A 27,182-nucleotide genomic window follows, 5' to 3' on the forward strand; every position below is an offset into this window, starting at 1 on the left:
GGAGGAGTATATGGAGATCTACCATCGGCTGTTTGAGCCTTGGTGGCAGAATAATGCGGCGAAGGATGAGGAGTTGGCGAAGAAGTTGGATGAATGGACGAGAGAGACTATGAGAAAGGAGGGATGGATTCAGTAGGAGTTCCTGATATGATTTAATTGTTATATAGACTGTAATTTTGCTTGTAGAACCTGAAGAATAATCTCATAATGTATCATAAAGATCCTTATTTTGCCAGTTCTGCCACGTTACCGTGCTCGTTTCAATGGTGGTACTGAATACAGCATTGAAATTTTCCTTGCTCTCCTGCAAGGCAACCTCAAGCCATGAAGTCTGCACCCAACCGATCCAGCATGTTCTCAGTGGCATCATGCATTGCTTCAACCAAGTCCCAATCCATTCTATCCACTCCCCCCTGAGATGAGCTACCACCAGCACCAATCCCGTTCCTCTGTTGATCATAAGATATCCCGAGCTTCTGCGGATCGAACAATTCTAGCAATGGCTCACCAAAGATATCCCCATCGGCGGCAGAGAGTTTGGGGTCAGTCACAAAGGCCAGCAGGTCGTCGTCGATGAGGCCTGTTTGTCTAACAGTTTGTTCAGTCGTATACGATAATCGACGCGGCCTGGTCCTTGATCCTTTGCTCCTCTTCAACAAGCAGCGTAGCCATGCCGGGAAGTCAAATTCTTCCGGCTGCCTGCCTTTGCTGATACAGACATCGACAGTCCAGATCATTCTCAGGTACGTGTTCGGTTGACTTCTCAGAATCTGACACCAGTCTGTGAAAGAACTCCCGCTGGCTTGGAATAGACATTGGCTGTCAATCTGGGCTAAATTGGCAACGTGTCTCGCTGTCTGTCTCACCCACTCTACACCATAGTACTGGGGAAAGAAAGCATTCATTGTCTCAACTAATACTTTCAGTCGATCCTGATTTGATGCTGGAGTTGAGCCGGCTTCTACGGATCCGTTACATGACAGCTCATTACTGAGCGATGATAATCGCGCGGTGATGGTATGAAGCGTCAATGGTGTGGCTAGACAAGCAAGCCTGTAAAAGAACATTAGTTTCAGAACTGAGTGGCAAATTCAAGTGCTGTGCTCTGTTTACTGGACTTACGCTGATATCGGGAGCCAACGGGCCAAGCGACGGCGGGTAAGCTCCTCATAGCATTTCGTGATCTTCTGAGCAGCGTCTTGCACCTCGAATGAGCTTTGTTGGAGTTTTAAACTTCGCCCCGGCCTTGCTGTATCTTCACCCGCAGAATCGGATGTGAGAGACTGCCGAAGTATCTTATAGTGACAGAGTGCAATGGATGCAGTGCTACACCATTGCTTAGTCTAACTAGGATGAAATGAGATATAGGGCAACTCACTGATAGTAGATGTACATGAGATTCGTCTGTAGCACAATGGATTTCTCCTGATCATTCCCTTTTCCATAAGAGTCTTTGGGTTCATTCTCAAAAGGAGGAAACTGGGCCGAGACTCTCACATACCAGGCCTTCAAGGAGGCCTCACATCTCTCAAAGGCGAGGTCTTCATCCTCGGCAAATCGTGACTTGGACCTAACAGAGTCCTCAAACGGGTATGTCAGGGTAAGCACATCAGTCAAAAGAATCATGAGTTCAAGGAACTTGGAGAAAATGCCTATTTGTCGCCGTTTAATAGCCGGAGTGAATACGCTCGATCGATATATATCGTCCTGAAGGTGTTCGGCGCCCAAAGGGATTGTGTTCTTGAAGTCAAAACGGTCGTGGGTGATGTGGAGACTAAAACGCGTGCAGAGCGGCGAGATACGATCCATGATGACACAGCACCACCATAAGCGGTGGAGAGAATTTTGGTATTTCCGCTGTTTCGTGGATGTAATTTCTATTAGCTCTGGCACTTCTGTGTATCGATCCGCGTTGATACTTCTGGCGTGCTGGATGGCTAAGCTCAGCCAGGTCTTGTAGGGATTTAGGGTCGTGTTCGAGGGTGGTACCCAGCCCATCATGAGAATGGCTGCTTGAGCTAAAGGGAGTGACGACGTTTCTGATCCTAGATCGTACAACAGCTGCAGGTTTTCGGTTAATTTAGTGGCGGACCATTGGGTTGCTCTGACACTAACCTTTGTTCGTCTGTAGAATTCTGCTCGAGCAGTTCTAAGACTCGAGAAACCAAGTTGCTTGATGATGTGAAGAGACACGAACTAGAAAAGTTGATATTGTTAGTTCATGACGCCGTATCAAACTATGTAACAGAAAGGATATACTCACGTTGCAACTAGCAAAAAGCATAGCCTGAAACACCAGAAGTGACATGGTGGCCTGAGGACCTGTGGATTCCTTCTGAGAGTACATTTCCCAAAAGTCACCTTCATTGAGGAGCGGAATTAGAGGATGGTGGTGTCTAAAATATTGCTCAACGAAGTTATCGAGAATCGGTCGAGTTGGGACGTGTAAACATCCTTGAGCCTCCATGTAGTTGAGGTCTTGCTGAGCAATCGAATGAATGCTGTGAACTTTCAGGTACGGATAGTGAACGAAGAGCACTGTAGTACTTGTGCTGGTCCTATGGGCTCCCGGTCGGGCAGATGGAATGTTAGGAGCCGTCATCCTGAGACTATGCGTTGAACTGTGTTCTGATGAGCTTGTTTCTGTTTGCATCTGGTTAGATATCAGGACCAAGATGCAGTGGAGTAAATGGTGAGGATGGGTTGTCTACCTATGACGGGTGGACCATCATCATATCTAGATGACGTCGAGTGTATCTCTGCGGTCTCTGTCTCGTTGTCGCCAGGGCGATTTTCAAAGAAGGCAGTGTCGTCGATAGCATCACCGAATGTCAACAAACCAGGGTCGAGGCTGGGTGTATGAAAGGATAACCCAGGGTGGTCATCGAGTGTCTCAGTGCCTGTGGGAGGAGGTTCAGAGTCATTGGCAATGTTGGCTTCATCAACCTCGTCGTCTTCCAGTTGCTCCGACAGCTGCCGATCGTCTCCCTGATAATCATCTCGGGGCGACCAGCTTGTCTCGTTCCTTGGTACCTGCTGATTTCTTGAGACGATGTGAGTTAGTAAAGGCAAGAAAAAAGCTATCGAGAGAATCAAAAGGGTAGCTACTTACAGCCTGGAAGCGCGTCCAACCACCAGACAATTCTTGCAGTCGAGGTGGCAATTAGTGCATGGCTGACCGCGTACAGAGACATCACAGCGGACCTTTCTGAATCTGCATGACAGACAAGCTCGAGTCGATCGTTTGCGGCGCTGTGTGCGCTTTGTTTTCTGATGGGTGGAAAGCGGCGGTGACAAGACGGCAGAGTCCATTTTCGCGACTGGGTGAGTCTGAGGAGGAACAAGAGAGTGAATCCCAAGGTAAGGAATTGGGGCTCAGATGACTACCCCGTAGATAGACAGGCAAGCAAGCCATTGAGTGGATACGTGGGGAAAGGATACCGAATGGTATTGCCGCAGAATGTTGCCCGGTCATGACTAGACTAGACTGTTGTGCTTTAGCTAATTAGCAAGCTTAGGTCGAGAAGTCGAGGGCTGGATTGACCTGGGGCAGGTGTCAAGTTTGCGGGGAAATGACTTTAGCGGAAACCTTTCCGACAATTTAAAGAGTTGAGTTACTCTTCACCTTAGACATACCAGCAGTATCATACCAATGATGGTTGACTAGAGTAGAGCCGCCGACAGGCTTCCCCTCGGGGCCCCGGAAAGACACAAGTCTAGCTCAAGTCCAGTAGGTACTTAATAGTTATATCAGAACGCAGTTCAAAATCTCGTACCTCTACTAGCGCCGTAGCATCCCTCGGCAGAGCAGCTGCGCTCTACCGTGGTAATAGCTGTGGGTCCAAAGCCACACATTTACCCCATACTCTCAATTTAGGCATAGATCGATCTGGGGTAAAACCTAAACAATGAAGGGACAGGCTATTGAGCCATCCAATACAGACAGTATGGTAAGTCTGCTGCTGCTGGAAAGGCTGCCTCTAGCTAATATCATGATAAATTATAAGTCCCAATCAAAATGAATACTTATATGACACTCAGCCTCTCCGTCCATCATGTACCAAATCCAAAATCTTCTCCCGATCACTTCATACGCTATCCTTGATTATACACAACTTGGATAACTACCACCTAGTCTGATGGCTACCAACCAAGCATCGTCCATGGAACCCATGTAAGCAAACTTCCACAGCAACTTTATCTACCAGACTAATAAGAATGTTACAGCCGTACAGACCCGGACATCCCGGGGACAGTTGACATGAGCCTCTCTGGTAAAGCATAGCACCCCAGACTTTTGATTTCAAGAAACCACTAGCTAACCATATTTCCTAAACAGAAGGCCAGGAGTCCACTGCCTACGGACTGGCTCTCTATCCAGTTCCCTCCGATGACCCCAACGATCCTCTCCAGGTGTGTACATCTATCACTCACTCCAAGTCCATCAGTTCTGATCATACAACCAGTGGCCAAAATGGAAGAAGACTACGCTCTTGTTGCTCGTGTCCGTTTACTCGTTCCTCGCAAACGGCAGCTTGTTCGGTCCGACTGTATACGTCAACTATCTCGCTGATAAGTTCCACAAGACGCCAAACCAGACTTCTCAGCTGACCACGTACCCAAACTTACTGTTTGGTTTCGGTAATATCTTCAGCCTGTCACTGAGCTGTAAAGATGCTGACTTCGGACTCCCTAGGATCTCTCATCTTCGTGCCAATGTATCGTAAAATCGGCCGCCGTCCTGTCATGCTGATATCTCTTGTGCTGGTAATGCCTCTTTATCCACTATCGAAACAAGAATTCCATACTGACAGAGTCATCTTGATAGTACTGCGCCGGTCTCTTAGGAAGTGCTCTCTCCAACTCGTACGACACACTCCTTGGTTTCCGAATGCTCCATGCTTTCGCCTCCTCTGTCTGCGAGGCTCTTCCTGCGCAGGTTGTCGCAGATGTCTTCTTTCTCCACGAGCGTGGCAAAGCCCTTGGCTGGTATACCTGTAAGCCACATAGCCACTACCCTGAACAGACCCTGCTGATCAATATCTCAGTTGCACTGACCACTGGTACTCTCTCTGCCGTTGCCGCTAGCTACATGCTTGCAGGTGGCCACTCCTACAACCTCTTTTTCTGGGTTGAGTTTGCGATCGGATGTGCCTTGCTCCTTGCTGTTTTCTTCCTCTTCGAAGAAACTATGTTCTTCAGAGATAGCCACATCCCAGGTGTTCCATTGAACGCAGATGGTTCGGCGAGACTTGAGAAAGATGAGGAGCACCAGACTACCGAGGAGATCGAAATTCAGGCGACGCCACAAAACTACGTTCGTGACAGTTACTTGCAACAACTCAAGTTTATCAGAAGAACGGATCCAAACTCTCCTATTGTCATGATGATGGTAAGACATCACAGCGCAGTGACTTGAGCGTATGTTCTAACGACTTGTAGGTCAGATCGTTTACATATTTTGTGGTTCCGCCAGTCTTTTGGGTCTGCTCAACTTATGGTATGTCACATGTACATAAACTCATTACAGTCAGAGCCACTATGCTAACTAATAACCTTGATAGGGATCATCATTGGCTTGGCAGCCCTTGCTTTCACCGCCACATTCCCAGGAATCGTGACATCTCCTCCTTACTCCTGGCCGATCGTAAGAGTACCAATGACTATCTGTGGATCAATATTGACATCATTTCAAGGAGAACACGGGGCTCATAGCCGTCTCCGCCTTCCTGGGTTACCTCGCTGCCGCCGGGCCGTTCAGTTCACTGCCAGATCGATTCTCTGCAAGGTTAACCAAGAAGAACAACAACATCTACGAAGCAGAGTATCGCCTCTGGTGCCTTGTTGTAGTACTTTTCGTATCCCCGGCATCTCTCATCCTGTACGGATACTCAGCCGAGAAACAGCTCCACTGGTTCGGTCTAGTCTTTGCCGTTGGACTTTTCCAATTCGGTATGTCTTGAAAGCAAGTATTTCAGCTTTGTGCTAACGATCGTCTTCTTGAAATAGGCGCATTCTTCTTCTTGACGTATACACTCGCTTACGCAATGGACTCGTATGAAGCAAATGTACCAGAAATGTTGATTGCTATGAATATCGGCAAGCAGGCCATCTCTTTTGGGTTTGGGTATGAGGTCATCAACTGGATCATTAAAGATGGGTATGTGACGGTATTTGCAGGGATCTTCTGCAGTGTTCTTTTGGTCAATAACCTTACGGTCTTTGTCTTCCTGGTGTTCGGGAAGCGACTGAGAGGGTGGTACACCCATACCCGCCTAGCCAAGATTCACAAGGGAAGTATTCATTGAAGGGTTTACTATCGTGTTAGTAGTTACTCGGTCAGTAGCATCGGTATTGTTTTTAGCTGAAATATGTATCTGAAAGCTTATCCTTGCTCCATAACTTGGTTAGTAGTCTCTTCTTCTTGGTGACTTGAAGTTGAAAACGTCAACCTCATCATTGGGCGCTATGACAATGGCCTTGGTAAGGCCATCGCTCACTATTTGTAATGTCCGTCGCATATTCAATAGAATATGCTTCTCGGGTATTTTTCCACTGAGAGACGTTGACATCTGATAGAGGAGATATAATCTTAGTCAACCCACCATGCTATCACCAAGCATCAGGAAGTGTCAGTGGCGCAGGCTCGCGACCCCTTAAGATGTGGTTTCGGTTCATCCGACAGGATGACAGAAGCGTGCTAATTGAGCACTCCGCTTGACTGTATCTGCACATCTAAGCTGACAACTTGCTCGCAATAGGCACCCGTAGACTTAAGGCACCCGGATATCATGGCTATATGTAATTGATGTATATTCAATGAGTCAATGAAGAGATACTAGACTATTCACTATCCATTGCATTTAGAAGCCCAACGGACACCTTATCTCGCAAGCCTTCCTGGATCCAACCGGGGAACCCGCGTATCATGGAAGTCCAAGCTGAAGAGTTTGGTACAACGACTTGAGCCCCATACCCAGTGTAAAGCTGGTTCACAACACTATCAGCGACAGACTCTGCAGATATCGTGGTATCCTTCATTTTCCCCTTAGCGATGAGGTCCGCGATCAACGGTGTCTTCACCCAAGTTGGATGGATGATGCTATAAACTGTTATTCACACTGCAGGACCAGTAAACACAAGCCGAAGTATCTTACCTTGCTCGCACCAGTGGTGCCTTATAAATATGCCTCAGCTCCTGTAGCAAACCCTCGTGGAACGCGAGGAGTCCAGACTTGGTACACCCGTAATCGACATTACTGGCCTGCGTGGCAAAAGAAGCCAGACTTCCGACGTTGACAACATGACCGTGGTTTCGTCGTATCATAACAGGCAGGAAGTGCTTCACAAGCAGTATCGGTGCTATCATATTTACGTCGAAGACTTTGCGGATCTTGGACTCGGGACAAGCGAGGATGGACATGGCGTTGCCGATTCCGGCGTTGTTAATGATAACGGTCGGGTCTCCATGTTCAGAGACAATGTGCTTGGCCACTTTGGAGATTTCAACGTGGTCGGAAAGGTCTGCTGAGCAGAAAGACACGCTGGGGGCTAGAAGCTGTCAGTCTAGGTTGTTGAGAACTCGTGATGTTGACTTACGAAGTTGATAGTTTGGAGCATTCAGATCAACAATGATGACCTTGATGTGCTTCTTTGCAAGCTTGAGGACAATCTCTTTGCCAATGCCACTGCTACCGCCAGTGACAACAACGATTTCTTTTGCCCAGTCCCAACCGCTGTCGGTAAGGTAATTATTGACCTTCCTCCTGGTAAGCCATGAGTTAAATCGCGGGATCAAGCTTATCAAGAGCGCTGCAGCAGCACCAGCCAAGATATTCTTGTTCTTGGCCAATTCTATTACATAGCCCAGGGTGGCCTTGTCTAGGTTGGGGAACGACATGGCAAGTGGTAGTTTGATTGCGACAATTCCGAGACAGTTGTTAACAGGGTAGTATAGATCGAATATAACTCAAAATGGACAGTGTTATTCGGATATAAAGTTAATTAATTAATGGTGTGAATCGTCTTTCTCGACGCCTCGGGGTGCACGGCACAGGCGGTATACTTTGCCATGGGGTGAAATGCCGAGGGATCGATTTCCCGAGGGACGTCGTCATCCACAACACACTATGCCTTGGATTCAGAAATATTATTTCGACCTGGACCTAAATCTTTTGATTATAATATATATAGATTTGTTTGTTATTTCGCCTTGAAGCCAATCCTACAATTGACCCTGTTCTGCCCAAGTTCAACCACTTACAATTCTTCTCACGTCTATCCTCTTGTCAAAATGGCTTCCCACAAAGATGTCGATATTCCCACCTACGATGGCCTAAAGCTCAAGGGAACTTTGTTCTCTGTCGGTCAGAAAAAGCCTTGCATTATCATGTCAAGCGGTGTAAGTCACACGGGGTGTCGAGATCATACACTCTACTAACCCACCCTTTAACATAGTGGTCCGGACTGCGATCCCATTTTCTGCCTGAATTTGCAGCACGATTTAATAAGGCTGGTTATGGTGTTCTGACCTACGATAACCGGTGCTGGGGAGAGAGCGAGGGTCTTCCTCGGGAGCAAGTCGATCCGACCTTGCAAACACGCGATTATTTCGACGTCTTCAACTTTGCGGTCACTCAGCCTGAAGTAGACCCTACAAAAATCGTCTACTGGGGGTCCAGTATGTCTGGAGGAAACGCCATCTGCGCAGCAGCTGTGAATCATAATATCGCCGGCGTCATCTTGCAAGTCCCCTTCATCTCAGGCGAATGGGATCTCTCGCATGCCAGGGCGTCGACAAGCTTACTCCTCGGTGAACGAGCCAAGGCCACAGCGGAAGGATCCCCATCCAAGATCCCCAACTTCCCCAGTTCTCTTGATGAGCTGAAGAGCGGCGCGTCCCAAGCTGTTCTCAAAGACCCAGAGTCGATCCCGTTTATTGGTGAAATGGAACAGCGAGGACTTGATTGGTCCAAGACGTGTACGGTGCAGAGTCTAACCTACGCTCTGCTTCACGAGCCACTGGCTTATATCCATCGTATCTCGCCGACGCCCATGTTGATGATTGTGGCTGATCAGGATGTTACAACACAGCCTCATTTGCAGCTTGAGGCTTTCAATAAGGCACTTGAACCAAAGAAGCTTGTGGTTCTCAAGGGTATGGGTCATTTCTCGCCTTACTTTGGCACGCCTTTTGAGGAAAACGTTCAGGCCCAAATTGCTTATCTTGATGAACTCTTTGCGTGATATAGAATACAAGAGGTACTAGAATAAGAGTGTAGATTCAATTAGTTAAACGAATACCGAATAATGTTATCGTTTTGGAATACAATTAAAGCTTGCCTTGGTGTGAAATGAACTTGAGGCTATGATGCTTTGTCGAGTACTTACTCATCTCTAACACTCTTATCTTGTCTTTTCTTCTCCATCCGTACTCTTCAGTAAAAAGAACTGGCGGATATGGATGCACTGACCTGCTGACAAGCCCATGACCAGTAAACGCACCATCACTCACTTGCCGAGGTTGCCCTTTCATGATTGCAAAACCGCCTTGCCTGCAAGATTATATCTAGTAGCTCAAGCTGTATTCGTTCTCTGAAGTACCTAACTAGAAACAACCGAACTAAAGCAGGCGAACCGCTTTGTCGCGAACTCAAGGCGTTGAAAGCAATCGTTGGGTGCCCTCCATGGCACATTAACCATACATAATCCAATCTAGAGTTTGGATGTAACCTCCACTGACTTTCCCTTCTCCCTCGTTTGCAAGACCCGTCTCAGGATCTTACCGCTAGGGCTCTTGGGAATGGCCTCAATAAACTCCACACCACCCTGAAGCCACTTGTACTTTGCTTTGTGGCTTTCAACATATTTGCAAATCGCAGTCATTACCTCTTCGTCAGACTTATTACTCGTACTAACATCTTTCACCACAAAGGCTTTGGGCACTTCCCCAGCGAAATCGTCTGGAACAGAGATGACTGCACAATCTGCAACGAATGGATGAGAAAGGATATGCGCCTCGAGCTCCGCGGGAGCCACTTGGTTTCCCTATTGTTCCCGTTAGTTGCGCTTATGTTTAATGCGGACTGAATGGGCTATGGATACCTTTACTTTAATGAGCTCTTTGATTCGGTCGACGATGACGACGTGCTCTGTACCAAGAGGTGACAGACGTACGACAACAACATCACCTGTTCGAAGCCATCTGCCGTCCTCATCCCATACAAAGGTCTCTGCTGTGGCTTTGGCATTGTTCATATAGCCGAGGCAGACGTTTGGAGATTGGACATAAAGTTCGCCTGGCTTCTCAAGCTCAGTTACTTCTTTGCCATCCTCATCAATAACCTTGCATCGAGTCCCGAGAACGATGGACCCCGACGTGCCGGGGAGGATGTCATGCTTGCTTGTGGTGCAAACAGAAGGACTACTCTCTGTCAAGCCTGGTAGAGTCAATAGGGTCAGTTATTATCCTAGAAAACGTCTTGTTTTGGATTATCTTACCATAGCCCTGCCCAACTTTCCATTTTGGCCATGTCTGCTGCATACTCTCGATGGTCTTGGCACCGAGGGGTGCAGCACCGGAAGTAACCCATTCTATACTACTCAAGTCGTATGAATCGCATTTGTTTTTGTTCTGAAGTAGCTGAATGGCGATAGGCGGGACCTATAACGATTTCCAAGTCAGTTGGATACAAGTGTGATGTATAAATGAACAACTTACAAGCGGCAAATGGCGAACTTTGTACTTCTGTATGGCTGCGAGCATGTGTCCTAGATTGTATCTTGGGAGCACCACGACCTCGTCTCCCTGCCAAGGGAGTATGTGAGAGATAATGACCAGACCGTAGATGTGGCTGAATGGCAGTAGACCCAGTCCGACCTGCGTCTCAACCCCAGCTAATTTCCGCCCATAGGTCTCGTACGCGACTTGCAAGGCAACGTTACTGATGATGTTGTAGTGAGATAACATGACACCTTTCTAAACCCATATTAGCATTCACCAGAAGGAATTATCTATGGATCCAGGGTCAGACAACTAACCGGAAGGCCAGAGGTTCCGCTAGAGAAGCAGATGTAAGCAACCTGTCGCTTTCCTTGCTCCTTGACCCATCGCAACGGCGGGAGCGGAGGCAAGTGTCTTCCTTCATCTATCAGCGTAGATAGGGCGACAAACCTGCTGTTGTTTGTTTGATCAGGCATATCGAGGATGAAAACATGGTCTTTAGAGATATTTGCCGCTGATGCTGCCTCCAAAGCCACGGGAAGTAGAGGTATACAGCTGAACAAGGCTTTTGCACTTGTCGAACGAAGTTGATGCGTGAGTTCAGACACACTGTAGGCGGCGTTGGCCGGACTGACTATTGCGTTGAGGCGATGCAAGGCGTGAGTCAATGGAACGTAATCAATCTGGGAAACGCAAATTTCAAATCAGTAATTGTCACCAAATATGTATCCTCAAGTGTTTTGATCGCACCGTATTCCAAGAAAAGACACAAGCCACCTTGTCCCATTCCGTGCCGTCGGCGACACTCCAATCGAGTCGTTTTGCTATCGCCTTGGCCATAGAGTCGACCCTTTCCCGGACCTCAGCAACGGTATACGTCTGGCCCGTCAAACCACAGGTGTATGGATTACGGGAATCTTTCAATGGTTTGCGGCCATGTTTCTCTGAATACATGAATTCTCCAACTGTGATGCTGTCTGGGAGAGGCACTGGAGGGAGCGCTCGCGCCCAGGCCGGTGATTCGAAGACCATGATGGCGTTCAACTGGGTCAAAGGAACAATTGGTAAAACACTACTATTGAGACTTCAGATTTCTTTGAAGATACGATTTTATTCTACGTCCATCCTCTTTGCCTTGGAGTTACTCGAACCGCGACCCTCGGAACTATTGCCTCGGCATTAAGTCGACGCACTGTATTGATCATTTGATCTTGTACAACAGCCGCGTTTCCTTTTACCTTGGGAAACTTCCGATTCAGTGATGATCTTATGATCATTATTCTGTAGTCCCTCGGCAGTGCCGAGTTGGTAGAATACAATGGAGCATCCGCAGATGTGTATTTATGCTTAATACCCCACAATCTACCGATAGCATTTCAACGACGATACCACAAGTACGAGGGCGAGAACCATCAAAGAATACGAGATACACACTCCATATAGTAAACATGATTAACGACTTCCGCAAGAGCAACGGTGATCACCTTGACCAGAATGGCCATACGGCCATGCAGAACGGTTCTGGAGAGAACCCAACCAAGTTTACACTGAAGGACACTCCTGTCGAGAATCAACGACCCATGAGGGTTGTAATCATTGGAGCTGGGTTTTCTGGTATCTATTCAACTATTCGGTAAGTCATCAGTCTACTCAAGGTTGAATGCCTTGGAGTAAGCAGTGAAGTTGACGACTCGAATAGAATGACACAGAGACTGAGGAATATCGATCTTACCGTCTATGAGATGAATGAAGAAACATCAGGAGTCTGGTAAAGTATCTAGCCTCCAAGTCCTGGTGACCTTGATCTAACCTGAGCAACAGGTGGTTGAACCGCTATCCTGGCTTGGCTTGCGACATCCCATGTAAGTCTCTATCCTGGTTTATGTATCTCATGTATAGGGACTGATGAAATCGGCAGCATACTGTTACCAGTTCAGCTTCGCGCCAAACCCCTATTGGTCATCGCTTTATGCTCCCGGCGCCGAAATCCGTGCATACATGCAGGATATCGCCGAGAGATACGGTGCCAATAGGTTCATCAAGACTTGTCACCAAGTCACTTCGGCCACTTGGGACTCGGAGAACAAGGTTTGGTGAGTAATTTTGAGGCCATGTCGTCAGTGTGAAGTAGACTGATGAAAGGCTTTAGGAGACTTACTGTAAAGAACAACAAGACCGGGGAGACATTTCAAGATACTGCAAACATCCTAGTCTCCGCAAAAGGCGGTCTCAATCAGATTGCTTGGCCGCAGATCAAGGGACTGAAGCAATTCGCGGGTAAGCTCATGCACTCTGGTGCTTGGGATGAAAGGTCAGTACATGGTCGCCTCAGTAAATTGAAGAGACATTGACAACTGGGCAGTTACGATCTGAAAAACAAACGCGTGGGAGTCATTGGCAATGGATCAAGCGCCATTCAAATCGTGCCAGCTATCCAGCCACTTGAGGGCATCAAGGTGTCCTGTTTCGCTCGATCGCCGACTTGGATTATTCCATCCTTTGGCGATGCAGCAATGCAAAAGTTAGGAATGGATCCTTCAGAGACCAAGTGTAAGTTCCTAGACAAGTCCAGTATCTAGGGATGGCAGGGCTAACATGGAAAAGTCTCGCGTCGTCACCAAGAAATGCTAGCGAGGCAACCAGAACTGTACTACAAGATGCGAAAGACACTCGAGGATGAGGCTGCAAAAATCTACCCTTTGACCTTAATGGGCACCGATGTCCAGAACGGGGCTAAAGAATTCTTCAAAAAGCAAATGGAGGAGCAACTAAAAGACAGAAAAGACCTACTTCAAATAATCCCTAAATTTGCCCCCGGTTGTCGTCGTTTGACGCCAGGCCCTGGATATCTCAAGGCGCTCCAACAAGAGAATGTCACCTTCATCAGCCAAAAGATTGAGGAAGTCACGGAACGAGGAATCAAACTCGCCTCTGGGGAAGAGGTCGATCTTGATGTCCTCGTTTGTGCCACCGGATACGACGTCGAAGCACCGCCCACGTTCAGAATAATCGGTCGCAATGGGACAACGCTGGCGGAAAAGTGGAAGCCGCACTTTGAGTCCTATATCTCACTGGCAGTAGACGAGTTCCCCAATTTCTTCCTCATCGCAGGCCCCAATTGCGGTCTAGGCTCAGGCAGTTTGCTCAGTGTCTTCGAAGCACAGGGCGACTATATCGTCAAGGCGATCCGCAAGCTTCAAAAGGAAGACTACGCTACCATCGAGGTCAAGCCCGAGCGTGTAGCTGACTTCAGTCAGTACATAGACGAGTACTTCAAAGGCACTGTGTACACGGACGAGTGCTCATCGTGGTATCGCGCCGGTAGACTCGGGTCACGAGTTGTAGCCCTTTGGCCTGGGTCTTCTGCGCAGTGCCTTGAGGTCCTGAGGGCGCCGCGATGGGAGGATTATGAATTTGAGAGTGCGGATCCTACGGGGAATTTGCTGCGGTGGATGGGAAATGGTTGGAGTCAGGTGTTGACTGAGGGCGATCCGTCGTGGTTTTTGGACCGTGATGTTGTGGATGCGCCGGATGAGGGGAAACCTGAGGACAGTGAGTTCTATAGAAGGCGACCATTTTCACACTAGGATACGATCAATGCAATATATGAGTTGTGACGCCGATAAGGGTACCTAACCTATCCGTTCCACAGTGCCTGAGAGAATTCCAGCGTGGCATACAACGGCAACTAAGACGTACTTACAGTTCTATTCGTTGATAGTGATGGGTCTTTCAAAGAGGGCCTTTGATGTGAGAAGCCGATACATCTGTCTGGGGGATAATATGCCCTGTTCTTAGTGAGCAAGCTCTGATACAAGCAGGTAAGTGAGCAAATCACCAAGATATGTGCTCTTTTTCAACACGAATATAGATTCAAAAAAGTCAACACGACAAAATACAGTCTACATGATTATTTTTAGTATACGATATTGGCAAACCCTCTGTGAACGTCAGTCCCCCTGAACTCGGAAGGACAAAGAAGGCCCCAGAGGGCAACACCTCAAAACTTGGATAAAGGCATCATGAACTAGTCTAAAGATGTCCTTAAATATACTAAATTTATATAAGTTCTTTTATTGTCCTGGATAAAGGTGTCAAAGTTTTATGCCTCCCTTAAGAAGCTGGTGTTCTACGGAGCCGCTGTGGTTGTAACTTCCAGTCAGTGACACAAGGGATTCTTTGTAGACATTTGCATACTTCTCGCGATAAACCGGCCAGCTTCTGTATCATTGTTCTTAATCATGTCTACTCTTCGGGGTCCAGATGCCATGTATCTCCTACGCGAAACCCTTCAGGGAAAGGGTCCGTGGAATCCAACACAACTTGCTTGAAGCTTGTTATCCATGCTTGCCCTTCGACCGAGGGATAAATAGCAGAATATTCGCCAACCTTGGTTGTTCCCTCTACCCTACCAACAAATTCCGTCCCAGTGATGCCGCGATGATAAAAGTTCTCACCCTCCTTCAGCTCTCCTTTGGCGTGGAGAACTGCTAGCCTGGCGCATGTTCCTGTTCCGCAGGGGCTTCGATCTAAGCGGCCGGGAGACACAACGACAGTATTGTTTGCTGCCTTTCCGTCCTTGTACTCGTAGAGGGGCTCTGTAAACTCGATAATTGTGACGCCGTGGATACCAGGGTTTTCGGGATGGACTGGGTCCGTTTGTTCCATGACAGCTCTCTTAATGCGTTCTCCGACTTTGACCAGCTTGGCGCCCTCCGTAGTCTTGATCTTCAGACCAACCGATGCAGCATCGACCAGCACGTAGATCATCCCTCCATATGCAATGTCGACTTTTACCGTGCCTAGATCCGGTACCGAGATCTCTTTGTCGGTGGCAAACACAAAAGCAGGTACGTTATGGAACCTGACACTCTTGCATTTCCCATTCTCACACTTCGCATAAGCAGTAACAAGCCCAGCCGGCGCATCAAGCTTAACAACCGTCTCAGGCTCCTGCAAGGTCACCATGCCCGTTTCCAACAGACACGTCACCGTCGCAACGGTATTTGCTCCCGACATGGGCGGGTACTCTTCATGCTCCATGATGATGAAGCCATAGTCGGCTTCTGGGTTTGTGGGAGGCAAGACGAGGTTGTGGCACATGGCGGAACAGCCTCGTGGTTCGTTGAGGAGAAGATTTCGAAGGTGGTCTTCTTTCTTCCAGAAGTGCATCATCTTCTCGTACATTGTCTTGCCGGGGACATCGCGAACGCCGCCGACTACAACGTCACAGACCTCGCCGCCGCAGTGGACGCCTACGGTGTTGAAGCTGCGCTTGAAAGGCATGGTGAAGAGGTAGAGTACACTGTTGTGATGAAAGTTTGAGTTGGGCAAATTGCTGATGGCTACAGATTAAGTTCTATCTAGTATCAAGCTCTTATACAGAAGATCACATCGGAATCGACAACCGTAGGTTATCGCTGTTTCTATCTGGGGATCATTGAAGCTCCTCATAATTGGCTATCAGACGGAAGTCTGGAACGACCTTCCAGAAAGCTTAGCTTCTCCGCATGTTCGAAGGTTAGCTTAGCCGCCATCAACTAAGGCTCGTGGGGTTTATCAGAGGGTCTTATTTGGGGTAAAGTTGAGGGACATCGGCGGGCGATCCGTAATCGGATGCAACACCATCCCGGTTCGGCTCGGATTATTCTTGCCCGAACAACAGAACACAAGGAAGATGTTATACTTTACATGTAAGTGCACGAGGGCGTCAGGTACTATTACCTGATTTACATTTTTGTCCTTGAACATCAAATAAACCTATGAGTTAAGGATACAAAGAAGCTTATATCACATAAACTCATTCACCGTTCATCGTCAAACTCTGATGACCATTTCAGGTCGACACCCCAGATCATGACCAAGTCATGCCAAAAATCAAGATCCAAACTCCCAAAACTGGCCATTTTATTGAAGATCTCCAGCTTCACTCCTCATTCCCCGCTTCTTGGTGCCTCGGTTGTGGATATAAGGTGACATTCGGCCTTAATATCGGATGCCTCAAGCTTGGATACAAAATGACTCGCGATACCAGCTTTACTATCCCATGGGTTCGACTGCCGTCATTCGTACCTACTTACAGTGACGCATGATGATTCCACCGAGTGTTTCTCACCTCCTGGCCGTTGGGGCAGGAATTGGTACCCTATTTGCCAATCATGTCTCTGCTCTTGACACGACAACTGTAAAGACGGATAGCGGTGTTGTTAAAGGCTTTACAGACGAGTCTTTTCCTAATGTGGCTCAATTCCTCGGTATACCTTATGCCGAACCTCCGGTTGGGAAACGACGATGGGCTCCTGCAGTAGCCAAAGGACAATTCGGAACATTGAATGCATCGCATCAAGGCCCTGCTTGTCCTCAGGCTGAACCATCCAACAGTGGTCCTTGGCGCCCTGAGTTCCTGATCAAGCCTAACAGTACAGGCGAAGACTGTCTGTACCTCAACGTATGGACTCCATATAAGACTCGGGGAGGTAACAAGGATAGACTACCTGTGTTGGTTTGGATCCATGGCGGTGGTTTTGGTGCTATATGATCCTCATTGAGTGGCTATCAGTGAAATTGAAGTTGCTTACATGCTTCGTGTAGGGCGGTGGTAACATTGACTATCAAGTACCTCCCCACTGGATCGCAAGGAGTCAGAAACACATAGTCGTCAGTCTCAAGTATGTAAAGACAATCCCTTCTCACTTACATCACTAACCGTGAGATAGCTATCGTCTGGGAATCTTTGGGTTCCCAAATGCCGCGGGTCTTGGCCCCAAAGAGCAAAATCTGGGACTCCTAGATCAGCGTCTTGCTGTCGAGTGGGTGCGCGACAACATCGCACGCTTCGGCGGTGATCCCAAGGGGATCACTCTCTGGGGTCAGAGTGCCGGCGGCGCTTCGGTTGGGTACTATCAGTATGCGTATCCTAAGGAGCCAATTGCGCGTGCATACATCCAAGATTCAGGAGGTGTCTTCTTACCCATCAACAATGCTGATTCCTCACACTCCAACTTTACCTCTATTGCGAAGGCGTTCAAGTGTGATAAAGGCAACCAGGTCGATTGCCTCCGCAGAGTACCATTCAAGGATATCCAGAAGAAGGTCGAGAATACAGCGGGAGTGAGCTTTGTTCCTGTTGTCGATAAGAGAACTAGGTTCTCCGACTACTCGAAGCGACTTCTATCGTCCAAGATCCCCAAGCTGGTAAGCTCTCCATCACATCATCTTACCACAAGTAAAAGAGGACTATACTGACCTCTCCCTCAGCCATCCATCATCGGTACCAACAGAGACGAATGGAACTTTGGTGCAGAGCCTGCAGAGCCTCCGGTCATGCCACCACCCGAACAAGTCCACACAGACAGTACCTTTGGTTGTCCCGCACACTTCGAAACAGCTCTGCGATCCTCAACCAACGCCAAGACTTGGCGATACATGTACTCCTCAAACTTCACCAACATCATGCCCGGAGACGAGGGCGCTTTTCATTCCGCTGAACTTCCTTTGATCTTTGGAACCCATGATATTGCGCGGAATAAGTCTGGGCCGTTTGAGTACAAGATCAGTCATTCGATGCAGGATTACTGGTTGGCGTTTATTCAGGATCCCTATGCTGGATTAACGACGAAGGGATGGAAGCCAACAGCTGGAGGGTATGATGCATTGCAGACTGGTGTGGAGTTTGGGTTTGACAATGAGATTGTTGTGAGGAAGTATTCGTTCAAGTCCTTTCAGGATGGGTGTAAGAATGCTACTGCAGTTCAGCAATAGGTAGTCCCACAATTGGTTATCAGCAAAGCTGGTTCTTATGTCAATTCAATACGATTTCCCAAGATATTTGCCATTTCATCGCCAATTCCTATCATCCAAAGAGCCATGTCTGCGAGAGCTATCGGGTGCCGATCCGTAGTCGGATGGACCGGCCGGCCGTGGGGTCAAGACCGGCAACCGGCTCCGACGCTGGCCGTTCTGCCCCTCCAGCGCCGACTTCGCAGTCATCCGTACCACGATAAGCATCGGGTTTATATACCTATATCAATAGTCAGTAAATATACACAGCTCTACTCTTCATCTGATTCTTCATTTATTGTTTTAGGCACAATGACCAGCAGCCTCGTCGTCCTTGGCGATGCCGAAATCCGAGAGCTTCTCATCAGCCTGTCCAAAGAAGAAGTCCTTCAGTTCAAGGAGGCTCTGGAGAACATCCTCATTGACTTCTCTGTCAGAGGTGAAGGGAAATACCAACCAACACCAGATTTCGTCAACCGACCGAATGGGCAAAAGACTCTCTTCCGCACATTCAGCTCTCCAGACCATGTAGGAACCAAGATCGTGGTCACGCCAGCTCCCATCAAGGACTCAGAGGGTAACACGGTGAACCGTCCACTTGGAGGACTTTTGTCTTTGTGCGATTCTGCAGGTGTGCCGACGGGTATACTCAATGCTGCGGAGCCAACTGGCTATCGTACTACTTTATCTGCTTTGATCCCATGGACTTGGAGAAGGAATACGGAAAATATTGTGATCTTTGGAGCGGGAAAGCAAGGGCTTTGGCATACTCGACTGGCACTGGCTCTCAGAGGCTCCGAGATCAAGAAGATCACCGTCGTGAACCGGTCTGTGGGCCGGGCCAAGGATTTGGTCAAGACGGTTACGGAAGAAAACCAAAAGTACTGGAAGTCTTCTGCCACTCTGAATGTTCTGGATCCTGCTAAAGCTGATTACGACGAGGCTCTGGCATCTCTCTTGTCATCAGCCGACGCAGTGTTCTGCACAGTTGGTTCAACAAGTCCCCTGTTCTCACACAAGACCATCCTAGGTGATGGAACACGAAGCAGATTACCTTTCGTCGGCGCCATAGGTTCATGGCAAGCCGACATGATCGAACTTGATCCAGAAATGCTTCGCCATGCTGCTTCTCGCGACGACTCATACAGCCCTCATGGTGCGGAAGGCAGTATTCTTGTTGATGACCTTGAAGAGGCGATGGTCAAGTCTGGAGAAGTTATACAGAGCGGTCTCAAGGGTGAAAGGTTACTTCAGGTTGGAGAGATCTTAGATTGGCTAGATGACAAGTCTGAAAGGAAGCCTGAAGGAGGCGTCGAGAACCTGAAGAAGTGGATTAGTGAGGGCTTCATCGTGTACAAAGGCATTGGCGTGAGTGTCACAGATCTTGCCGCTGGAAACGCGATCCTGGACCTTGCTAGGAAGAGAAATGTTGGAACGACTATCTCTAACTTTTAGCTTAATGACGGGAATAGATAGAAGCTATCTCAGAGTCTCTAATGTGCCAAGTCATTTTGGTGGTCTACATGGTCGATTTCGGAAGCTACATTCGAAACAAATTCGATGACAAGTATATTTATATCGGTTAGAAGACAGTTTATATGTCAGGATCAGCTGATATAGAAGTTCATGTCAGTCTGAAGCAACCCTCCTCGATGCAGCCTTTGTTCGTAGTCAATGTTCGCAGCCAAGCATGGGCTGGATCCTTGAGAAGCTCTGTGAACGTTGGCTGTCCTGCAGTATTCAACCTTTCTAAATATCCAAAACTTATTGAGCAGCAAGAAAAGTTCCAATTGTAAGCTTTTATATCTGCTTACAATCATAGCTGCAATGAGTTGCTGTAAGTCGTTGATCTGTAGATCGATCGCGCTGGGGTGCATGTATGACGTCGTTTACCGAGCTTTTCCCGCTAAATCCGCGTCGCTAAACGGTAGCCCGAAAATAATTCATCGTGCCTGGAGAGCTTGTGCTCAATAGCTTCGTGAACCTTCAAAGACATTCAAATCCTTGACCCTTCGGACATCCACCCCAACAACATACCGGCGCTTGTCTGACACCGTGGCTAATACCATCGTCTTTTTCATACGCGTGTCGGCAACACAACTTTTCACCAGCCACGCTCATCGAGACGACTTTGCCCACACCATCACCAATCGATCATGCGATAGCACCCTTAAATACTGACTGACAGAGCGCTCCCCCCCGTCGCCCAACATGTCAGTCAGCCCAGCGCCCTCCCTCCAACTCGCGGAGTATCTCGAGAAGCTCCCCGGCACGACCTTCCGCAAGCTCTACCAACAACCCTCAACCGCGTTCGCCATCTTCCGTCGCATGCTCCCGCACCTCGGTTTGTCACCACAACCACTACACCCGCCCAATCTCTAACACCCCCTAGCAAAGACGTTTGTCATGCGCATTCTCTACTCTCCTAAGCCCATACTCCTCAGCGATCTGGATGACTGGGTAAAGCCAAGCCATAAGCGGCAGAAAGACCAGGCGTTATCGATCCTGCGCGTTCTGCACATCGTTTCGATCACGGCGCCTTCGAAGGAACGACCGCAGGAAATGCAACTTACTACGAACTTTAAACTATCCCTTCGACTCGCGCTATCAGGCGGTGGTACACACAACTCCTTCGGTGTGCCGTCAACGCTCCAAATCCCCCCCGAAATCGACATCGCCTTCCTCGATCGCTACGCCCGAAAGAAATGGGAAGACATTCTGCACTTCGTCGTATCTAGTGTTGGCTACAAGAGCGCCGGCGAGTCTTCTGGACCGAATAAGAGCGTGAAAGAACTCCTCGTCGCGGGCCGTCTCGTCGATCGTAAAGCAAGCGGCAGCGTTGGTATCACACAAGCTGGTTTTACCTTTTTGCTGCAAGAAGCCAATGCGCAAGTATGGACGCTGCTGTTGCTTTGGCTGGAGGCTATGGAGGTGAATAAGATGGCTGGGCTGGAGGCTACAGATATGCTCTCGTTCCTCTTCGTACTCGCCAGCATGGAACTTGGTCGCGCGTACGACACGAATGCGCTGACAGAACAGCGTAAGAACATGTTACCCTCGCTTGTCGACTTTGGGTTGATTTACATCCCTAACCACAAACGATCCATGTTCTTCCCGACTCGTCTGGCTACAACCCTCACCTCGAGCAGCAATAGTCTTCGCAGCATCAGTGATGGCGTTGCAGCCGCTACGGCAGCTGCTCTTCAACCAGGCCAATCCGGCGCACCAGGCGGAAGCGTGACCGCCGCTAATACTGAGCAGCGCGGCAGTGTGATTATCGAGACCAACTACCGTATCTACGCCTACACTCAGTCAACACTTCAAATCGCCGTCCTGGCCCTCTTCACCAAACTCGCAATGCGCTTCCCCGACATGGTCGCCGGCCGAATTTCCCGCCAGTCCATCCGACAAGCCATTCAATTCGGCATCACCGCCGAGCAGATCATCTCCTACCTTTCCGCGCACGCACACGATCAAATGCACCGCACCGCGGCTCTCAACAATAAACCCGTTCTTCCCCCCACGGTAGTTGATCAAATTCGTCTGTGGCAGCTCGAAAACGAACGCATGAAGACAACGAGCGGATTCTTATTCAAGTCATTCGAGGATGATAGGGAATACAAAGATATTGCAAGATTTGCTGAGGAGGTGGGTGTTTTGGTGTGGAAGAATGATGCAAGACAGATGTTCTTTGCGAGCAAGCATGAACAGATTAGAGACTATATGAAGATTCGCAAGAAGACGGAATGAGAATATTTTTGCGAGATGGGAAAAAAGGGGGAGGGTAAGAGATCTACAGCATTGGAGTTTTTGGCGTCGACGGGATATTTAGAGGCGACTTTCCAAGTTATTTCCACTCGAAAGCCGGGGGCCAAGATGCGGTTGGCGTTGGATGTTACTACATTTCCGGCTAGAATTTGACTACAGTTCGTTATTAAGCCTGTATGCGACTTGAGCAATGTCTACAGGATCTCATGGCGATCTTCTCGTGGTGGATGGCAATAGGTTATTAGCCTTCTCAAGATAGTACTAAAGGATGTTCTCACCTGGGGTACAAGGAGACTTGAGACCCCAAATGGTATGCAAAAAATGAAAGCCTGGTCAAATCTTAGTATCTACTACACTTAACTCATCCAAATAGTCAAAGTTGAGGATTTGACATATCTTTCTATAACTGTCTATTTTAGGATCCCCGTCACTTGTAATTAAAGTCTCACTGTTTCTTTCACCCCTTGGCCGGGACACTCATCATAAGCATTCACATTCGCACCATAAGGTTACCAAGAATTCGACATCCGAAAGACATTAATTATTTCATAGCTACAGCATTACCTGCGTTCCTTCATGCCTCTTCAACCATGATACAAACTCGCTAATAAAATCAAACAGCTCGGGCTTCGACACCTTGCAACTTCATCAAGGAATAAATCGCTAACATAGAGGTGTACCACAATGCCAACTCTTGGCTGTAACAAGTCCCTTTCAACTATTATACACTTTAAAATGATCCAATCAGTGACAAGCGAGCTCAGAACAAAGCATAATTATGTGTGTCCGTGTTTGTCTTTTTACTCCAACAAAGAGCATTCAGTTGATGGAAACCCGCTTCCCGCGTCCTCTAACCGCAGGGACGGGCTTCGCCTGTCTAGCAATTGGGACACGAGATTCGCTCATAGCTGGAAGGATTCGTCTTCCTCCTTTGTTTTGGTTTGTGCCAAAAAGCTTGCCCATCAGACTCTTGTCCTCCATGCGACCTCCCTGAGGGAGGAGTTGTGGCTTTCCCACACGACGGGCATATGACTGCTGCCAGGCTACCAATGACCGGCGTGCTTCGCTCGTGATACAAAGACTTTCGAGGTGTTGGAAGATTCGCAGGCATCTAGCATCCTTATTACATGGTGGGGTGCGAGGCTTTGTTCCAGTTAGACTTGTAAGTGCCGATGTGGTGGTGGAGTGGGAGAGGTGAGTCGGACGGGAGTTGACAGCCACGCGATCGGTGGTCATTGCGTGGTACTGAAAGGGGTTCCCAGGACTCGAGCCCAAGGGGGTAGCCTCCCCATTGCTGTATTCTTCGGCTAAGAAACGATCATGCAGAGAAACAAAGCGCCCAGACCAATATGCAGATGGTTGTGATGTGGTGATGTGCCTGGGGTCTGGTTGCACTTCTGTCGCCGTGGTGCCTGAGCTGCTGCTGGATCGAGAAACTAGAGATGCTCGCGACAATCTAAGTCGTGAGGTAGTTGATGCGAATAAACTACTTGTTGAAGATGCAGACGTTTTGCGAGATGATGGGTCATCGGAATCGTGGGAGGCTGAGAGTTTAGAGTTGAGTGAAGATTGGGAGATGGATGTTTTAAGATCGCTCAAAACGGTCAATGTTCGTGACTTTGGAAGATGGCTTTTGTTCTTTTGAGAACCATCCTGGGGAGCATGTTCCGGGAGGGCTGACTTTTTATGGTCGGAGGGGGGGAAGTTCTCGTCTTGGACCGTGGATTCGAAGCTCAAGTCCTCATAGATAGACTGGAATGAGCTGGTTGTGGGCAAAGGCTTTATTGGGGCAGCACTCGAAAGGTACTGATGCGAAGATGAAGTAGTGAGGCCAGGCTTCGGGGAGCTAAGGGTTCTCTTTGTTGTGGGCAGATGAAATTTTGTTGTCGGTATGCGGGTCTTTGTTGAAGTCGAACAAGAGGCTGCGTTCAGATTGCAACTCGAAGTTGCAGTCAGCCCAGACCTGGCAACAGTAGGGGGACTAGCAAGTGATCCATGTGCCGAGAAACTAGCAGAGATTCGTCGAGTTGCTTTCCTAGCTTCAACGTTTTCTTTGTCTGACAATGACTCGTCTGAACCGCTGCAGTCTTTGATGGTGGGAACAATGATGAGGGTTTCACTTCGAGTGAAGTCGGGACCTCGAGAATTCTTGACAGGTCCAATTGGACCAGAGATAACAGGACGCTTCTTCTTTCCTCGTGAGAAGACATTGGATAGGGTGGATAGACGAGGTCGAGAAGAGGATCTCTGGAATCCAGTGCTGTTTCGAAGAGCCTCCATTGTTGTTGTAAGTCGAAACGGAAGCTAGAGACGGGATGATGGATTTGTTATTGTATTAGATGAGCTCTCCTTCTTCAACTTGCAACAGGAACCAATGACCCAGAGGCGGAAGAATCGAGAGCAGGATAGCTCGAAAAAGAATTAAGGGTAGCGAAGGTCGAGAAGCCAAAACGGCTCCAAGGAAGTAAGTGCGTGCTTCTTTGACTAACTCATCGAAAGCGGATTCAAAAGTGATCCACACAGTGAAGCGTATTAATAGTCTGTATTGAAATTGTTCCTAATTATCTCTCCGGAAGAGAGGGAACAAGTGAACGTTGTTGTGGTGTAGACGACCGGCAGCAAGGAGAAGGACCAGAATAAAGAATCGTTCGTAGAACATGACGCTGGGAACAGTAAAGAATGGGACAGTATTGAAGAAGGATGGGAATATTAGCGATTGTGTGTTTGTTTTTTGGACGCGTTGCCTGGAGACGTCTGGTTTGTTTTGTTGTGTTGTAGTGAAGTTTTGCCAGTGTCAGTGTTAGGTCAAGCTTTGCGCTTTGACAGTGATGAACAGTTGACAGTTGCATCACCTGCTTGCGCAAGAGGAAGTCGTTCCCCCAGGGGCAGTTCTTCCCCCTACCTTTTAGAGGAGCTACTGCTGTTATTATCACTAAAATAGCGAGCCGGGTAGGAGCTCATCGTGGTCTTAATATCGAGTGGCTGTCTATTCTTTGTCTAAAGCTTCTTATCCAATGCATCGTCTTCGTGACAACCATCTCAACACCGTCTACAAATATCCATTTGTCTCTCCATTTGTGCTCCCATTACAAAACTCATCATTCCATCCATTGATCTCAAACTCAAACTTGAAATCGCCTTCTCCCTTAGGCACCGCATTGCCATTTCCATCCCAAAGCGCCCTCTCCACCATGGTAACATTACCCTCCCAATCGACCAGAACCACAGTCTGTCGCTGGGTGCCGTACATGCCAGTCTCGAACCCCATGATAGGTGTTGTACTAGGATCCGGTCGACCTTCGGACATCAGCTCTTCAGCAGCTGCTTGATCATCTGTCCATTCACCGGGTCCTTTCGCCATGGCCGCTTCCATTGCCTTTCGATGCTTTTCGTCGCCGATTAAGGGGATGAAGACACTCTTCTTGAGCTCGTGGATATATTCGACAAGACTGGCGTTCTCGTTCCTGGGTAGTGTGTCGTAGCTGAGAACATCAAAGAGGTCCGAAACAAAGTCATCCTTGCTTTTCTTGTCGGATACAGATTTATCGATAGCTTCTCGGAAGAGCTTCTTTCCTATGGCGATCTTGGGCCATTCGTCTTGTTTCCCTGTCGCATCGAAGGCTGTGTTGCTCAGACCCCAAATCTCACCGCGCTCTTTGGCGACGATGGGCACCTCTTCGACGTTACCCGCCCGGTTGCTTACAATCGCAATACCTTGAGTCTGCTTCCTCAGCTTGCCGCAAACCATGGAAAAGCCGCCGACGCCCTTAACGCCGTCGTTCTTGACCAGTTTGTGGACGCTGTCCTTGAGGCTCTCTTCGGGCGGTGTTCCCAACCAGGCGGTGACCATACCGCCGCGGCTTTTGGCAGCATGAATAGGGTGGTTCTGGTCCTGAACATCTGTTTCTCGGTAATTGGTGAGTACGGCCATCAGACCCTCCTTGCTAATGCCCATCCATGTTCCTTTCTCTGCTCGCTGAAGATCCCGTGATGATAAGACTGGTCGACCAGATGTACTGTGAGTCCACCAGTGAGGCCGCGATGTAGGCCTAAGAATGAACTCGTCCCGATTATCGATGGCAATTAATGCATAATCGGGATGCGCAGTAGTGAGAAGTACGATGCACATGGCTTTGGTGGCTTTCCACTAATAAATATGTGTGTCTTGCTTTGTTGCAGTATGATTCGGAGATTTTGTCTGTTCCTGTAGTGATGTTGAAGGTTGTTGACGCAAGTGGCATTCATAAATGTTGAACCCGTTGAATAGCTTACAGTGGGGGGGGGGGGGGGGGATCAGCGCCTTTAAGCTTAAAGACCCCCTAATAAAAAAGTGCCTTGGCGTGTTTGCCTCGTCATGACAAACACGTCAGTTTCCCCTACTACGTGTCGTGTTCCTGAGTTGTCCCTCGGTAAGATAGCGTCCCTCACTTGAGTTAGATGCCGAAATGATCTGATGTCGCGGCTCACGGGCTGCGGCGGTCGGCTTCGGGATGTCGCCCCCAGCCCCAGCGAGTTGCGCGGGGAATGGGAATGGGAACAGCTGAGGCTTAGAACGTGGGATGACAGGGCGTGACAATCCCACGTGAAAGACGCCTGATATTTTGTATGAATCCTTGCTTGTTTAGATCGATCCAGATTGCCGGGGGTCTCCGGTCTCAGATCCTTTCTATTTGTGACTTTGTGTCTGACAATTAGTCGCCTTATTAATCATCACTTGAGATCACACCACCCTCAACCATGATATGCTGTTTGTGTTTGACATCAAGGGAACAATCATTCGTGGGCAAGAAAATGTTTTATTTTGTGAAGCAGAGCGCAATTCCCTCTACAATTCGATTACCAAACATGTAGTTGTTTTTGCTCTTTAAACATAATCGTTGAGCATTGCTATTTTTAGTTACCCGTGGAAGTG

The 27,182-nt window shown here is 48.4% G+C and overlaps 12 protein-coding genes across 13 annotated transcripts; 6 read left to right on the forward strand and 6 right to left on the reverse strand.

Moving 5' to 3' along the window:
* Positions 1–134: 134 nt before the first annotated feature.
* On the reverse strand, positions 135–3,349 carry FOXG_02960 (uncharacterized protein). Its single transcript, XM_018380436.1, has 7 exons — positions 3,113–3,349; positions 2,712–3,043; positions 2,264–2,643; positions 2,116–2,196; positions 1,379–2,061; positions 1,123–1,326; positions 135–1,053 (listed from the first exon to the last, which is right to left on the reverse strand). Exons 1-7 carry the CDS (start codon positions 3,310–3,312, stop codon positions 318–320), a joined length of 2,616 nt encoding a protein of 871 aa, XP_018236707.1. The 5' UTR covers positions 3,313–3,349; the 3' UTR covers positions 135–317.
* Positions 3,350–4,139: 790 nt separating this feature from the next.
* FOXG_02961 (uncharacterized protein) lies at positions 4,140–6,308 on the forward strand (the record flags this gene model as incomplete). Its single annotated transcript, XM_018380437.1, has 10 exons — positions 4,140–4,174; positions 4,228–4,274; positions 4,340–4,413; positions 4,467–4,641; positions 4,697–4,767; positions 4,829–5,392; positions 5,443–5,500; positions 5,565–5,647; positions 5,697–5,952; positions 6,010–6,308. 10 exons carry the CDS (start codon positions 4,140–4,142, stop codon positions 6,306–6,308), a joined length of 1,662 nt encoding a protein of 553 aa, XP_018236708.1.
* Positions 6,309–6,843: 535 nt separating this feature from the next.
* Positions 6,844–7,900, reverse strand: FOXG_02962 (uncharacterized protein; the record flags this gene model as incomplete). Its single annotated transcript, XM_018380438.1, has 3 exons — positions 6,844–7,102; positions 7,158–7,551; positions 7,600–7,900. 3 exons carry the CDS (start codon positions 7,898–7,900, stop codon positions 6,844–6,846), a joined length of 954 nt encoding a protein of 317 aa, XP_018236709.1.
* A 393-nt stretch (positions 7,901–8,293) lies between these two features.
* Positions 8,294–9,246, forward strand: FOXG_02963 (uncharacterized protein; the record flags this gene model as incomplete). Its single annotated transcript, XM_018380439.1, has 2 exons — positions 8,294–8,401; positions 8,458–9,246. The coding sequence occupies 2 exons, from the start codon at positions 8,294–8,296 to the stop codon at positions 9,244–9,246; spliced, it is 897 nt and encodes a 298-aa protein (XP_018236710.1).
* Positions 9,247–9,714: 468 nt separating this feature from the next.
* Positions 9,715–11,755, reverse strand: FOXG_02964 (uncharacterized protein; the record flags this gene model as incomplete). The annotated part of the gene is made up of 6 exons (XM_018380440.1): positions 9,715–10,047; positions 10,111–10,439; positions 10,501–10,663; positions 10,721–10,978; positions 11,041–11,406; positions 11,474–11,755. 6 exons carry the CDS (start codon positions 11,753–11,755, stop codon positions 9,715–9,717), a joined length of 1,731 nt encoding a protein of 576 aa, XP_018236711.1.
* Positions 11,756–12,171: 416 nt separating this feature from the next.
* FOXG_02965 (uncharacterized protein) lies at positions 12,172–14,310 on the forward strand (the record flags this gene model as incomplete). The annotated part of the gene is made up of 7 exons (XM_018380441.1): positions 12,172–12,356; positions 12,423–12,491; positions 12,545–12,585; positions 12,642–12,816; positions 12,873–13,034; positions 13,086–13,273; positions 13,328–14,310. The coding sequence occupies 7 exons, from the start codon at positions 12,172–12,174 to the stop codon at positions 14,308–14,310; spliced, it is 1,803 nt and encodes a 600-aa protein (XP_018236712.1).
* Positions 14,311–14,968: 658 nt separating this feature from the next.
* On the reverse strand, positions 14,969–16,128 carry FOXG_02966 (proline racemase; the record flags this gene model as incomplete). Its single annotated transcript, XM_018380442.1, has 1 exon — positions 14,969–16,128. The coding sequence occupies exon 1, from the start codon at positions 16,007–16,009 to the stop codon at positions 14,969–14,971; it is 1,041 nt and encodes a 346-aa protein (XP_018236713.1). The 5' UTR covers positions 16,010–16,128.
* Positions 16,129–16,814: 686 nt separating this feature from the next.
* On the forward strand, positions 16,815–18,484 carry FOXG_02967 (uncharacterized protein; the record flags this gene model as incomplete). The annotated part of the gene is made up of 4 exons (XM_018380443.1): positions 16,815–17,171; positions 17,315–17,391; positions 17,440–17,917; positions 17,981–18,484. The coding sequence occupies 4 exons, from the start codon at positions 16,815–16,817 to the stop codon at positions 18,482–18,484; spliced, it is 1,416 nt and encodes a 471-aa protein (XP_018236714.1).
* Positions 18,485–18,705: 221 nt separating this feature from the next.
* FOXG_02968 (uncharacterized protein) lies at positions 18,706–20,151 on the forward strand. Its single transcript, XM_018380444.1, has one exon. It carries the CDS (start codon positions 18,815–18,817, stop codon positions 19,955–19,957), a length of 1,143 nt encoding a protein of 380 aa, XP_018236715.1. The 5' UTR covers positions 18,706–18,814; the 3' UTR covers positions 19,958–20,151.
* Positions 20,152–20,449: 298 nt separating this feature from the next.
* On the forward strand, positions 20,450–22,719 carry FOXG_02969 (transcription initiation factor TFIIH subunit 4). 2 transcript variants are annotated; one of them, XM_018380446.1, is made up of 2 exons: positions 20,450–20,846; positions 20,900–22,719. In XM_018380446.1, the coding sequence occupies exon 2, from the start codon at positions 20,909–20,911 to the stop codon at positions 22,250–22,252; it is 1,344 nt and encodes a 447-aa protein (XP_018236717.1). In that variant the 5' UTR covers positions 20,450–20,846; positions 20,900–20,908; the 3' UTR covers positions 22,253–22,719. The 2 variants fall into 2 exon arrangements, with proteins under 2 accessions (XP_018236717.1, XP_018236716.1); XM_018380445.1 differs by having other exon boundaries at positions 20,895–22,696.
* A 248-nt stretch (positions 22,720–22,967) lies between these two features.
* Positions 22,968–24,674, reverse strand: FOXG_02970 (uncharacterized protein). Its single transcript, XM_018380447.1, has one exon. It carries the CDS (start codon positions 24,548–24,550, stop codon positions 23,090–23,092), a length of 1,461 nt encoding a protein of 486 aa, XP_018236718.1. The 5' UTR covers positions 24,551–24,674; the 3' UTR covers positions 22,968–23,089.
* A 454-nt stretch (positions 24,675–25,128) lies between these two features.
* On the reverse strand, positions 25,129–26,784 carry FOXG_02971 (uncharacterized protein). The gene has a single exon (XM_018380448.1). It carries the CDS (start codon positions 26,397–26,399, stop codon positions 25,320–25,322), a length of 1,080 nt encoding a protein of 359 aa, XP_018236719.1. The 5' UTR covers positions 26,400–26,784; the 3' UTR covers positions 25,129–25,319.
* Between the last annotated feature and the right edge of the window lie 398 nt (positions 26,785–27,182).

Source organism: Fusarium oxysporum, chromosome 8 (assembly GCF_000149955.1).
Source record: "Fusarium oxysporum f. sp. lycopersici 4287 chromosome 8, whole genome shotgun sequence".
NCBI classification, from domain to species: Eukaryota; Fungi; Ascomycota; class Sordariomycetes; order Hypocreales; family Nectriaceae; genus Fusarium; species Fusarium oxysporum.